General features: G+C 37.2%; 1 protein-coding gene across 4 annotated transcripts in view; it reads right to left on the bottom strand.

Moving 5' to 3' along the window:
- Window positions 1-1940: 1940 nt before the first annotated feature.
- LOC126248831 (sulfate transporter-like) overlaps window positions 1941-14046 on the bottom strand; it is a 531455-nt gene continuing 519349 nt past the window's right edge. For all 4 annotated transcript variants that reach the window (XM_049950245.1, XM_049950247.1, XM_049950244.1 and 1 more), the window contains exon 14: window positions 1941-2205. In XM_049950245.1, the coding sequence (XP_049806202.1) occupies window positions 2081-2205 (125 nt within the window). In that variant the 3' untranslated portion in view covers window positions 1941-2080. The remainder of the gene's footprint in view (window positions 2206-14046) is intronic.

Raw genomic sequence — 14046 nt, 5'->3', positions numbered from 1 at the left:
GGACACAAACCTGTCTGAGGCCCTTTGATACACTAATGAAATCAGACATGTCAGCACTTGTCCCCACAGCTGCGAAGCGATTGTTGTATACACGTATGACCAACACTCTCAAGTGTGGTGGAACACCGAACTCTGCAAGAACCTGCCACACCTTTCTCCAGACAACACAGTCAAGAGTTTCCTTTAGTCAAGGAAGCATATGAAACAGGAACACACAATTTCATGATTTCTCAGTTATTTGTCATATGTAAAAAAAAAAAGTTTGCTCTGTTGGTATGTGAAGCTGAATGTACAGCTTCAAATGCTGCTGAAAGATGTAGAACAACATTTTGCTTCATGGAATATGAGAGCAATAGTTCTGTAGCTAGAGCAGTTCCTCATTGACTCTTTCTTGTGTAGTGGGATTAAGAGAGACTTTGACTAGTCTTCTGGCCACTGCACTGTTTCCCATATTCTTGTCCACAATGAATGCAGCACATCAAAACCTTCCTGTACCATTTATTTGATCATCTCCCAAGACCTTAGATGTAAGCATGGGATTTATAGTTCTTCAGAAGTTGACTTATATTCTCTACTTCACTGGGTAAGATTGTAGGGTTCGATGTAAGTTGCTCCACTCCTTGATTGTCCATACTGTTGCTAATTCCAAAATACAACTTTTCACAGTGCCAACTTTTCACCTCACACCAACATATTCCTTGTCTCTGAATGGGTTGCCATTCTCAACATTCTGTTTCATCTCTCTGCACAGGTTCTTATATCTGTCTTGGCCCTGGGTAGTATGGATATCAGTTTTCTTCCAAACACTTCTCTCCAATCACTTCTCTCTTGAATTAATTGTAATGCGGACTGTGACATACAAGAATGTTTTAAAGTATTTGTTCATTCTGATGTTGAAAGTGGCGAGGAAACAACCTCCTCCATTTGGTACCATGTTTGTGATGTTGGTGTGACATCATGACTGATGTGAAGTCCTGGCCTTTTGAGCTCACCAAATTTCCAAAGAGCTTCATTGTTTGTGAATCTTAGTCGTTTTTCTCTGCTCTTTTCAGTGGATTTGAGCATAATCCACATTTTGGTGGACAGCAAATTGTGATCACTTCCACAGTCAGCTCCAGCAAAAGCTTCATGCCGGTAGTTTTCATACAGCACTTTTAGAAGTATTTTGCAAGTTTCATATCATCTGCTTCATACAGAATTATAACTTTTCAAGATGTATAAAATTTCTTCAAACTATTGTGGTATTTTCATTGTAGTGTGTTCTCTGAAGTTTCCAATTTCTGACCTTCCAGGTGGAAGGACCTACTTTTACGATAATGCCAGAATTTACCAAATGACTGAACCTACATGCAGTTGATATATTTGTAGACTTAAGTTTATTATCTATATCACCCTTTTTATAAATACTCATGTTTATCCCCAAGATATCAACACTAGCAATTTTAGATTGTGTGAGCCCCAAAATTTAAATACAGTGTGTCAATGTCTGGCATATTCTACAAATGTTTCTCAAATTTATCACTGCTACTTTAAATGCTCTGGCCTGATGAAAAAGTTATCAAAAATTGACACAAGAATTTTGAAGCCTTCTGCAGTAAAGACTTATTCTAAGAAACATTTACAGATCTTCAATACTCAGTTACAATAATAGTCTCTTCTGTTTTAGTGTACTGTCAGGCCATGTACAGAGAGAGACTGCAGCTCTCACCCCTGCTGTCAAAGCTACACTGTCACAGGATCACATTACCTCAAACCAACTTAAAGAGGTTGTTTCACACACAAACCTGTCTTCTAGTCAGCACATTAATTTGTTTGCTGGTTTTTGTTATGCTGTGAGACAAACAAGGCTAAGGATATATAGAGAGGTGAAATTACTTACATCATCATAAGGATAATAGAAAACATAATCCTAATATTAAATGAACACTTTTGTTACAAACAAAAATTGTATTTTCTGTCATTGGCCATTATAAAATATAAATAGTTTTCACATTCTTAAGTACATTTGTTTTCACAGCCTACAGGAACCTAGAATCTAATTGTAGGACACACACATTGTTCTCTGCTTGTTCAACATTTGTCACCTATTTTCAGTAGGAACTGTTTGATTTGCATACAGCACAGCATCATGAACCGTTGGAAACACCTGTGTTTCTGGAAAGTCTTCAAAAAAGCTGCAGTGAACCAGCCTTTCATAAACAGTTGCTGTAAAAGAAGATGCATGTTAAATATAAAACAAACAACAGAAAACTGATTTATCACTGATTTTTTCTGACCACTATAAAATTCATGTTTACTGCCTATAATACATAGTAGTGATGACAATCAGTAAAAGTCAGATTAAAAATACTATTATATCTGATAATTGTCCCAAACTAGACAGGTTTTACATCAGCTAATCAGAGAGAGAGCTTAAAACATTCAATAAATTTAACAGTGAGTCCTATCACTCTTGAAATTCATTCTAAATAATCAAGGCAATAAAATGAAAAGTAAGCAACATTATTTTTTATGCAGAGAGATCTCAGACAGAGATTACACTAGCACATTAACTTGTCTGGTGTCTGTCAACTTAAATTTAAATTTCCTATACTCAAGATTTCCAGTAACAGCTTGAAATTAATTGTGATAGAATTAACATGTTGAAGCATGTATACATCTGTTCTTATTAAAGTTAAGCAACACTGGAGAAACCTTATCAGGTTTTAAATGAGGAACAGCATCTCTTTTAAAACATGTTTAACTATTATTGTGCATTATACAGGGGATGGTCAAAGATATAAAAACATGAAAAACATAACACATTATCAAGTCTTATATGGTGTAGGACAACCGTTGGCATTTGAAACAGTTTCCCATCATTTCAAAATGGATAAATACAGATCCTGTATGGTTTTAAAGCAAATCTTATACCATTCTTCCTGCAAAATAGTGGCAACTTCAGATAACTATGATGACGATGAATAGTGATCATGCACCCTTTCTCTCCTGAGTAGACCACAAGGGCTATATAGTACTGACAAGAGGAGGCCTTGACAATGGGGTCATGGATTTACTTCAAACTTGGGTAGGCCAGCAAAACAACATAATATTCAAGTAGTAAGGTGCACTACTATGGCAATTTCCAAAAAAATTGCAAGAGAAGTTTTACACGTGTATTATGTAATTGATGTATCTGTGCAAAGGTACCAGCCATAAGAAGTCAGTGAGGTCAAGTGGTTAGTGTTTGTGCTTTGTAAGAGGGTTGTGTATGAGATGATGGTTCAAATCTTCATGACATTCGTTACCTGCAGTAGTCAAAGAACAGGGAGTCACCTTCATTTTTGTAGTACAAGTGTAAATTCTGCACCTACATTATTCATTCTTGCTACATTAGCAACGTCTCACCTTTATGCAGGTTAACTGGTAGATGGTGCCTAGCTCTGTGACTGCAGCTTGAAGCATCGAGGTGCAAAGCAGTTCCAGGTATCCTACCAGATCGCATGTATAAGGGATTTCGCAAATCACAACAGGCATACATTTTCGGGAAAACGCAATGTGTTTCTTCGTTTACTTGTCAATAGTTATAAATATGTTTCTTCTAATAATTAAATTTAACTAAAAATTGTAAGTAGTCAAATAACATGAAATTCACTAAAACTTCATGCAAATAAATAAACATGTTTTTTTAAGTTATATTACCTCTCAAATGTCATATAAATTAAATAATATGACCAGTGATGAAAAAAATATGTTTGAGCAGGAGTCAAATCGTCACCGCATACACACTCATTTTACAAAACTCGAATACTAGCCACTTGAATACCATGAACTCTAAGTTCCAGCATCTATGTACAGATATATAAGCCATATAACAGTATTAAACCCCTCTTTAAGAAAATTGATAAGAGATATCAATAACTACCAACCTGTTTCACTACTGACAGTTTCCAAAATTTTTGAGAAAGTGATGTATCCTAGAACAGTACGTCACCTGAACAATAATAATATTCTCAGTAAATCACAGTTTGGATTTCAGAAGAATTGCTCTACTGCAAATGCCATTTACATGTTCGCTCACCAAATTTTACACGTATTAAATAACAAAATAGTGCTCACTTGTATTTCCTGTGATCTATCCAAGACATTTGATCGTGTGAATCACAATGCTCTTCTAGATAAGTTGAAGTTTTATGGGATTGATAGAGTAGTAAGTACTAAGGAATGACGAGATACGTTTGAAGTTCTCTAACGCTATAGATACAGCAATAAGGAATAGCACAGTAGGCAGTACAGTTGAAGAGGAATGGACATCTCTAAAACGGGCCATCACAGAAGTTGGGAAGGAAAACATAGGTACAAAGAAGGTAGCTGCGAAGAAACCATGGGTAACAGAAGAACTACTTCAGTTGATTGATGAAAGGAGGAAGTACAAACATGTTCCGGAAAAATCAGGAATACAGAAATACAAGTCACTGAGGAATGAAATAAATAGGAAGTGCAGGGAAGCTAAGACGAAATGGCTGCAGGAAAAATGTGAAGACATCGAAAAAGATATGATTGTCGGAAGGACAGACTCAGCATACAGGAAAGTCAAAACAACCTTTGGTGACATTAAAAGCAACGGTGGTAACATTAAGAGTGCAACGGGAATTCCACTGTTAAATGCAGAGGAGAGAGCAGATAGGTGGAAAGAATACATTGAAAGCCTCTATGAGGGTGAAGATTTGTCTGATGTGATAGAAGAAGAAACAGGAGTCGATTTAGAAGAGATAGGGGATCCAGTATTAGAATCAGAATTTAAAAGAGCTTTGGAGAACTTACGGTCAAATAAGGCAGAAGGGATAGATGACATTCCATCAGGATTTCTAAAATCATTGGGGAAAGTGGCAACAAAATGACTATTCACGTTGGTGTGTAGAATATATGAGTCTGGCGACATACCATCTGACTTTCGGAAAAGCATCATCCACACAATTCCGAAGATGGCAAGAGCTGACAAGTGCGAGAATTATCGCACAATCAGCTTAACAGCTCATGCATCGAAGCTGCTTACAAGAATAATATACAGAAGAACAGAAAAGAAAATTGAGAATGCACTAGGTGACCATCAGTTTGGCTTTAGGAAAAGTAAAGGGACAAGAGAGGCAATTCTGACGTTACGGCTAATAATGGAAGCAAGGCTAAAGAAAAATCAAGACACTTTCATAGGATTTGTCGACTTGGAAAAAGCGTTCGACAATATAAAATGGTGTAAGCTGTTCAAGATTCTGAAAAAAGTAGGGGTAAGCTATAGGGAGAGACAGGTCATATACAATATGTACAACAACCGAGAGGGAATAATAAGAGTGGACAATCAAGAACGAAGTGCTCATATTAAGAAGGGTGTAAGACAAGGCTGTAGCCTTTCACCCCTACTCTTCAATCTGTACGTCGAGGAAGCAATGATGGAAATAAAAGAAAGTTTCAGGAGTGGAATTAAAATACAAGGTGAAAGGATATCAATGATACGATTCACTGATGACATTGCTGTCCTGAGTGAAAGTGAAGAAGAATTAAATGATCTGCTGAACAGAATGAACAGTCTAATGAGTACACAGTATGGTTTGAGAGTAAGTCGGAGAAAGACGAAAGTAATGAGAAGTAGTAGAAATGAGAACAGTGAGAAACTTAACATCAGGATTGATGGTCACGAAGTCAATGAAGTTAAGGAATTCTCTGCTACCTAGGCAGTAAAATAACCAATGATGGACGGAGCAAGGAAGACATCAAAAGCAGACTCACTGTGGCAAAAAAGGCATTTCTGGCCGAGAGAAGTCTACTAATATCAAATACCGGCATTAATTTGAGGAAGAAATTTCTGAGGATGTACGTATGGAGTACAGCATTGTATGGTAGTGAAACATTGACTGTGGGAAAACCGGAACAGAAGAGAATCGAAGCATTTGAGATGTGGTGCTATAGACGAATGTTGAAAATCAGGTGGACTGATAAGGTAAGGAATGAGGAGGTTCTACGCAGAATTGGAGAGGAAAGGAAAGGAATATGTGGAAAACACTGATAAGGAGAAGGGACAGGATGATAGGACATCTGCTAAGACATGAGGGAATGACTTCCATGGTACTAGAGGGAGCTGCAGAGGGCAAAAACTGTAGAGGAAGACAGAGATTGGAATACGTCAAGCAAATAATTGAGGACGTAGGTTGCAAGAACTACTATGAGATGAAGAGGTTAGCACAGGAAAGGAATTCGTGGCGGGCCGCATCAAACCAGTCAGTAGACTGATGACAAAAAAAAAGAGTAGCCAACCAATGCAGAAAGTTGAACTTAGTAATTCAGCCTTGTAATCAGAGGTGATTCTTCTGATTGGAAAGGAATTATATAGCTAAACAAACACTGTTTTTAGCCTTGTTTCACAATTTATTATTAATGTTATTGCAACACCTAGATTTTGGGTTATAAGCCAATTTTCATGTACATTACTGATTCCCAAAGATGATAATGCACAGATCAACATGATGACAAGGCAAAGATAATCATCTCAACTTCTTAAGGTATTGATCCATAGCTTAATGTACAATTATGTCAATGACCATTTTAAACAAATTACGTACATTATTACACAGTCACCAGATAATTCAAAGGCTGGACTAAAGTTATGCATAAGCCAAGATATTTTTAACTATGATGGACTGGGGCCCAAAGTTTTGCTTCTATCCTGGGGTTGTGATCTCATCTAAAAGTGGTGAAAATTGGATTGATTTTGCTCATATTATGTAAGGGTTCTGCAAGGCTCTGTCTTAGGTCTGCTATTGTTTCTCATGTATGTAAACAATCTTCCATCTAATACAGATAAAGCAGAATTAGTCCTTTTTGCAGATGAAACTGGTATTGTAATCAATCCAAGCCAACATACAGCAACAGAAGAAATGCTGAATGGGGTTCTTAAAAGTATCACTGACTGTTTTTCTGTAAATGGTCTTATCAATTTTAAAAATGCACAATATATTCAGTTCTGTACTTATAGGAGTACTACACCAATGATAAGTGTAACACACGGTGATGAAATAATAAATAGTGTGCAAACTTCAAAATTCATAGGTGTCTATATTGATGACAATTTAAACTGGAAAAAGCACATCTTGCAACTTCTAAAACAACATAGTGCAGCCACATTTGCACTTATAACCACTAAAAATCTTGGAGAGATACAAATCAGTAAGTTGACATATTTTGCATATTTTCATTCAACAGTGTTATATGGAATAATATTTTGGGGTAAGTCAGCTTTATGAAAATAAGTCTTCACTGCTCAAAAATATGCTATAAGAAGATGTGGTGCTCACCCACATTCATCCTGTAGACATATGTTTAAGGAGTTGGGCAGTCTGACTATTACGTCACAGTATATTTATTCCCTCATGAGGTTTGTTGTAAAAAATCCACTGCAGTTCAAAAGGATCAATGAAGTACATAATTACAATGCCAGAAATAAAAATGATATTCATTACTCAACATCAAGGTTGTCTTTAGCACAAAAAGGGCTGTACAATGCTGCAACTAAAATTTTTGATCACTTATCCAGCGATATAAAATATCTGATAGACAGCAAACTAAAATTTGAAAATAAACTTAAAAAGTTTCTCCTGTTTCATAGAAGAATTTCTGTTACTGTAATTTGTAAACTTTGGAGGATAGGAATTACTAATTCACATCTGTCTATCTAATAATAATAATAATAATAATAATAACATAGTAAATGATCAACATGTAGGCATATTTATGAAATAATTTCTAATGTGGAGTGACTTATTCCACATCATTATGATTTACTGTGGAAATAATAATCTATGGAACAGGAAAGTAACTAACTAACTAATCTTGGCCTCTACTATTACAATTGGAAGGGTTGTAACATTTTTTGCTAATGAATCTTTGCAATGCCATCCAGCTACACTATGAACAAACTGCCTTCTATGCTCATAGGCCGAATTTTGGATGGATGCTTCAACAACTTGGTGATCAGATTAGTAATGTGATCTTCATATGCCGGACATTGTTGCAGTGTTGAAACACAGCCAGTTGGAAATACAGTATTCCATTCATCCAGCTGAACATACAGTTAGCTTAGTTGCAGGCACTATAGTTTCATATTGGGAACTGGTCACTACAGTGAAAATCATTATCAAATCCTCACAGAGCATTTTTCACAACAGCAGGTGATTTGCTGAGAACACCTCATTCCTCTGTGAGAATGATGCTCTCTGTAACATGATACTGAGAATGTATGGGGCAGTTGTCTGACATTCTCAGATAGTCATGCAATGACAGGTAAAAAGATCACAATATTCTTGAGTGTCATGTACATCCTTACAAAAGCTGCTTTTGGTCTGGTTGCAAGTGTGACCTCTTGATAAGTGGTACATGTCATTAACAAGCACTCCTATCCTACCTCTCTCCTGTCATCAAGAGCATCCATTCTGCACAGATTGACTTCTTAGTATAGGTGCAACAGTATTTGTAAAATTTCTTTTCTGACAACAGAAGCATAAAGATCTTCTCTTTGTAGAGTGCTTTAATTATTCTACACTTCCCACACTCATTTGCATTCCATTCATCATCATCATCATCATGTTTTAGCAATGGGTGCAAAATGTGGAAAGGGTAAGCTTCATTTCAAGACCATTCTCAGTTGATGGAGTATTTGGAAGCCTGCACTTAAACTGTGTTCCTTTTTTGGGAAAATGGGGTGGGGCTGGAGATGGAGAAACATTGCTTATGTCTGATGGGGCTCCTGTCTAGAAACTTGTTTAGTTGCCTTTGCCTTTGGTTTGGTTTAATTGGTGGTGATCAATGAAATTCATAGCTGGTGTCTACAAGCATTACTTGGCAGGCACTGATGGTATCTGCTTAATAATCACATTTTCTCTGTGTTCTACTAAGCAGCTTTGCAACAATCTTCAGAGCTAAAGCAAATAATACTGCAAACACTGAGGGATGTATTGCTTTAAATGCCTTGCTTGCTATTTCATAATATGTTCATTTAGTAATGTTTTTTCTGAAAGAACTTCTTGGGAAAGAAGTACTTACACAACATCTTACACAACAGTACTTACACAACATCTGATAAATGTCTTGCAACCTGCAGGGGAAGAATATGATCATCTTGACATGTGGATCAGGTGAGAACACATTGCTTTGCCTCCATAAGCAAATATAGTGTGACCAAACATTTGACACTTCCAGTGCCTCATTGGATTCAGAATATGGGATAGCACCTCTAGACGAATGAAAGCATCTTCACTACAGTCAAGCAACACCTGAGTGTCAAACTCGAGAACTGAGCGCAGGATTAGCCGAGCGGTCTAAGGCGCTGCAGTCATGGACTGTGCGGCTGGTCCCGGCGAGGTTCGAGTCCTCCCTCAGGCATGGGTGTGTGTGTTTGTCCTTAGGATAATTTAGGTTAAGTAGTGTGTAAGCTTAGGGACTGATGACCTTAGCAGTTAAGTCCCATAAGATTTCACAAATTTTTTTTTTAACTGAAGTCACTACTTTCTCCAACTCTCCATTTAAAGTTTTCACAATGTCCAAAACTACTAATATGGCAAGAGACAATCCATGACAGCTGCCAGTGCTGTTTCCAGCTTTCAACCACAAAATGTTAAGGACTGCTCCAACAGTGACTGAAGGCCAGTGGAAAGACTGGAAACACTGAAGCACTGGTGTACAGAAAAGAAAAAACTGTATTACATAGTTGGCTGTGGCAGACATACAAAGCAGATGCACCAAATCCACTTTGTCTCTCAGGATCTTGTAACACATTATGAAAGATACCCAGGCCTCCTCCAGTTGTAGTATGGTGGTTTGTACTAGTTCTTTGCAAGTTACGACTCTCTTGTTAAAATAAGGGTACAGTGCAATTCTACTATGGCAGCCTGTTGCAATACACTTGTTCCACCTAAATAGATTTCTATTTCAAGATCAGCACATTTCTTGCAGGCCCCACTAGGTCTTAATGAATTCAAAATGGGGATACTATTGACAGTGATCACTATCATCTGTTTTATCTCAACAGCCCACATCTCACCTTTCTTCATTTTCATCTTATTTGTGACTTCCCCCATCCTACCACTCACACCAGCCTCCTAAGGATTTTTATCATCCTTGTCATTCATGTGGTTAAACCAATATCCTTATTCTTTGAAATACATATTCCACCATAGAAGCCGATAGTGGTGACAGAAGCAAATAAAATCTGTTCCCAGCTCAGGTACTCCAGGTTATCACACATGAACATAGCCTAAACTAGACCATCTAAGTGGTATGTGGAACAGTCACCACATGTTGCAAACATTATCCCACTGCAAAATCTTGAGACAGTCATGAATACTGATTGTGTTGGTATGTCCATTAGGTATACAACAGTCACCCAATCCACTTACTCTTTAAAACAAAATCTATTTTTATCACTAATAATTACTGGTGGGTGCTCTGAGTGAATATCTTATTTTTTCTTCTGTAGCTGAGTTCATTGAACTAAGAAAAGATTATGTAAAGAATGAAGAAATGGTGCAGAGGAACCCACAAATGTTATTTCCACTCTTGACATAATGAGAAACAATCCTTTGAAATGTTTCCACAGTGAATAACAACTGGATAACATGTGAAACACAACAAGGTTCATCCATGACAATCATCTCACAGTGGTGGGCCTAATAAACTAGATTATACAGCATACTGCTATATTGTGTATTTATTGGAAATGTGAGAATGGGAAAATTACTCTTAAAATCTCACATATATGTCTGACTCTGCCATGTGTGCTGTCACCTGTTGCATTAATAGATAGAACCATGGACTCATTTATGTCTTCATACTATGACACTGTAAATTCATTGGACATGTTGTTAGTCATCCCTTCACATTTCACTTATGTTAAGACAAGCAGTAATTCTTTAAAATTGTGCATCTGTTGAAAATCAATGTAGATATGTACAATATGTCTGCACTGTTGCCAACATGCAGAGTGGTTTTCATGATTGTTAATTAAAAACATGTTTACTTTCTAACTTTCAACATTTCAAAATAATTTCTTCATCACAATTTTGTCTTTAGAGTTGTCCACTTGTAGGGAAGCAGCCTACTCACGCTGTAGTAAATTCACATCAGTTTCCATTGTGTGCCAGCCAGTCTGCTGTAACTAGCTCTGACGTCATAAATGTTGCGCAATACCTTAAAAATCAAGCAAATAACCTAAAACTTTTCTGGCATGTCAGAAGTAATACTAAATTAATATGTGTTAAATATCAGTTCGATAACTTAAGCCATTTCCGAAATTTGGACGTTTTTCTGTAAAAATCATTGGCGCAACAGAAAAGAGCTAGAGACTTCAAAATTTATATTTAGATTCATCTTTCATAATGATTTAATAAAAACAGTACTTTGGATTTCACAAATTAAGATTTTAGTGGAATTTCATGAGTTTGTGGTTTTCGTCTCAAAACTGAAGGAAGCAAGATAGATTAAGTAGGCTAATGAATAAGGCTAGGATGTTTAAATTTAAATAGGTTGGAGGTCCGCTATGACTATGAAGATGTGAAAAGTTTCTTTTTAATACCTATAAAATTATAGCGATAGTGGATCTCAAAAGGGACAGTTCAGAGCTCATCTGCTGCGTGCAGTGCAATTAAATTAATTCTCTCGCCCAAAATACTTAACTTAGCCACGTCAAAATTTTATTATCAATACTTACCTGCGTGCTGAATGCACATTAAAATTAAGAGCTTCTTCGGCCATCAGCACAAGAAGCTATAATTTATTATGTAACTTGAAGTGGTGCGTTACTAGCCCAGCGGCTAGTCGGGAGAGCCGATTTGATCAGGCGTTCCTTAGCCGTCCGCACCGCGGCTTTATATATAAGAACGCTGCGCGAGGAAGCAAGGCCCCAGTTCTCTCCAGACGCTAAATAACACGCCATCTGTGTAGGGAGCCGCGTCGCGTCGATATCACTGCTACAAACAGCCTCGGGTGCCATATTCAGTTACTCGAGATGCGCGTAACCATGAAATCATTTCAAGTGATTTTCATTTTCTAGCTTCAGTTTGCGTATTGTCGTATTTTCACGTGCCGTCGCGGGACAGACATTCTACCAACTATTTAGCGTGGCGTTTGATGAAATACTCTCATCAAATTATGGCGAGCATTCTTTTTAACATTTAATTCGGACATTTATAGTTGCATCAGCGCATTAGACTCTGAACTGCTCTGTTAGTTAGGTTGTAGGGATACTTGTGTTTTTTATTTGTGAATTTGAGAATATACTCAACTATTTTGGAAAATCGTTTTTGATTAGAAATCCCGGACAATCTCCTAATTCCTCAGAGCTATAAGCTGCAGCTATAATGGGATTCTCAGATAAAGTGGGCACTAGGAACTCTAATTACAGGCTTCACATTTTGTTAAATCACTTTCTGGGTGCCTAAAAAAGTAAATAGAGAGCCAGTGTTGAGAACGGCGAAAGACAGCATTAACAACATTCTAATAGCCAGAAACTGATTCAACAAACAAACATTTGTACAGCAATTATTTTTCAACAAATTATCCGCCGCCCCACACACTGATTACTTCAATCCACCTAGTCCCCAAAATGCCAATAGAAAGAAGGGGGAAGGGGCATTTTACATGTTTGTTGATTAGTTTGTTTGCTGTCTGAAGGAGAGACAGTGCAGAAGTGCAACAAATAATCATCCTTTTTAAAATACCTACATGGTTTAGAACAAAATATGGAAACACCATGAGAAATTTATGCTTATTCAGATGCTAGCCAAGTCTCTACATTGTGCTGTTGTATGTGACGGCATCTGTACAGTGTTTACATTGCAAGTGATAGTTGTGGTCAAAACAGTGTTCTGTGTAGCTGGTAAATTCAAATGTGGGCAGGTTGTTAGTGCTTTCGTAACCAAGGTGGCCAGAGTGTTTGGTGTTTCAAGAGATGCCATACTGCAGATTTATACTGCATACAAGAAAGGTAAAAAAAACATCATCCACTAAGTCACAATGAAAATGAAAGTGTGTGTTGAGTTATTGTTATTGATGGTCAATGAAGAGGATTGTGACAAAAAATAAGATGAGGACAGCTGCAAGAGTCACTGCAGAATTGCCAATCACACTTGCAAATCCTGACAGCACCAAATCAACATTTAGGGAGTTTCATAAGCAGAGGACTGCTGACTAATCTGGAATTCCAGAGGCACTCATCAGTGATACAAATGCCCATAACAGGAAAATGTGGTTCCAAAGCCATAAAACCCAGACTAGGCACCAATCGAAGAAAGCCATTTCGTCATATGAGTCTTGATCTACACTGTTACCAACATTTGTCCAAGTTTACGTCCCAAGAATGAAATGGAAATCTGACGGAGATTTGGTAATAATTTTGGCACCCATATTGTGGTATCACATGGGATGCATGGTTAGTCTCATGGTTGCACTATTGCCAAGGATTATGTGACAATTTTGGCTGATCAGGTCCATCCTATGGTACAACGTTTATTCCCTAATGGTGATGCAGTATTCTAAGATGACACACAGCTTGCATCATCCAGGACTGCTTTTGTGATAAAGAGGATGAACTTATGCATCTCTCCTGGCCACTACAGTCAACACATCTCAATATTACTGAGCCCTTGTAGTCTACATTGAGGGAAAGTACCTGAACTTGCCATTATTTTGGAGGAATAATGGTATACGATCTCCCTGAAAAATATACAGGACCTGTATTTACGCATTCTGAGATAACTAGAAGCTGTTCTGAATGCCAATGTGTTTCCTACTTTGTATTAGGCATGGTAGGGCTTAATATTTTCTGTTTTTGGTGTTTCGATATTTTTGTCTACCCCTGTATCGACTATTTTCATATACATATAATTCATAGTATTTATATTTATGCTATTTCATTATCTAGCATTATAACACAAGAAAACCTTCAATCCAGGCATACAACATTAGACAAATGTTGAAGTATTGGTAAGAGTCAAAAGACTCTGCAAAAAGAACTGTATTTACCCT

This window comes from Schistocerca nitens, chromosome 3 (genome assembly GCF_023898315.1).
Source record: "Schistocerca nitens isolate TAMUIC-IGC-003100 chromosome 3, iqSchNite1.1, whole genome shotgun sequence".
Taxonomy (NCBI): domain Eukaryota; kingdom Metazoa; phylum Arthropoda; class Insecta; order Orthoptera; family Acrididae; genus Schistocerca; species Schistocerca nitens.
The sequence above is the reverse complement of the archived record's forward strand: the minus strand, read 5'-3'. Positions and strand labels throughout refer to the sequence as shown.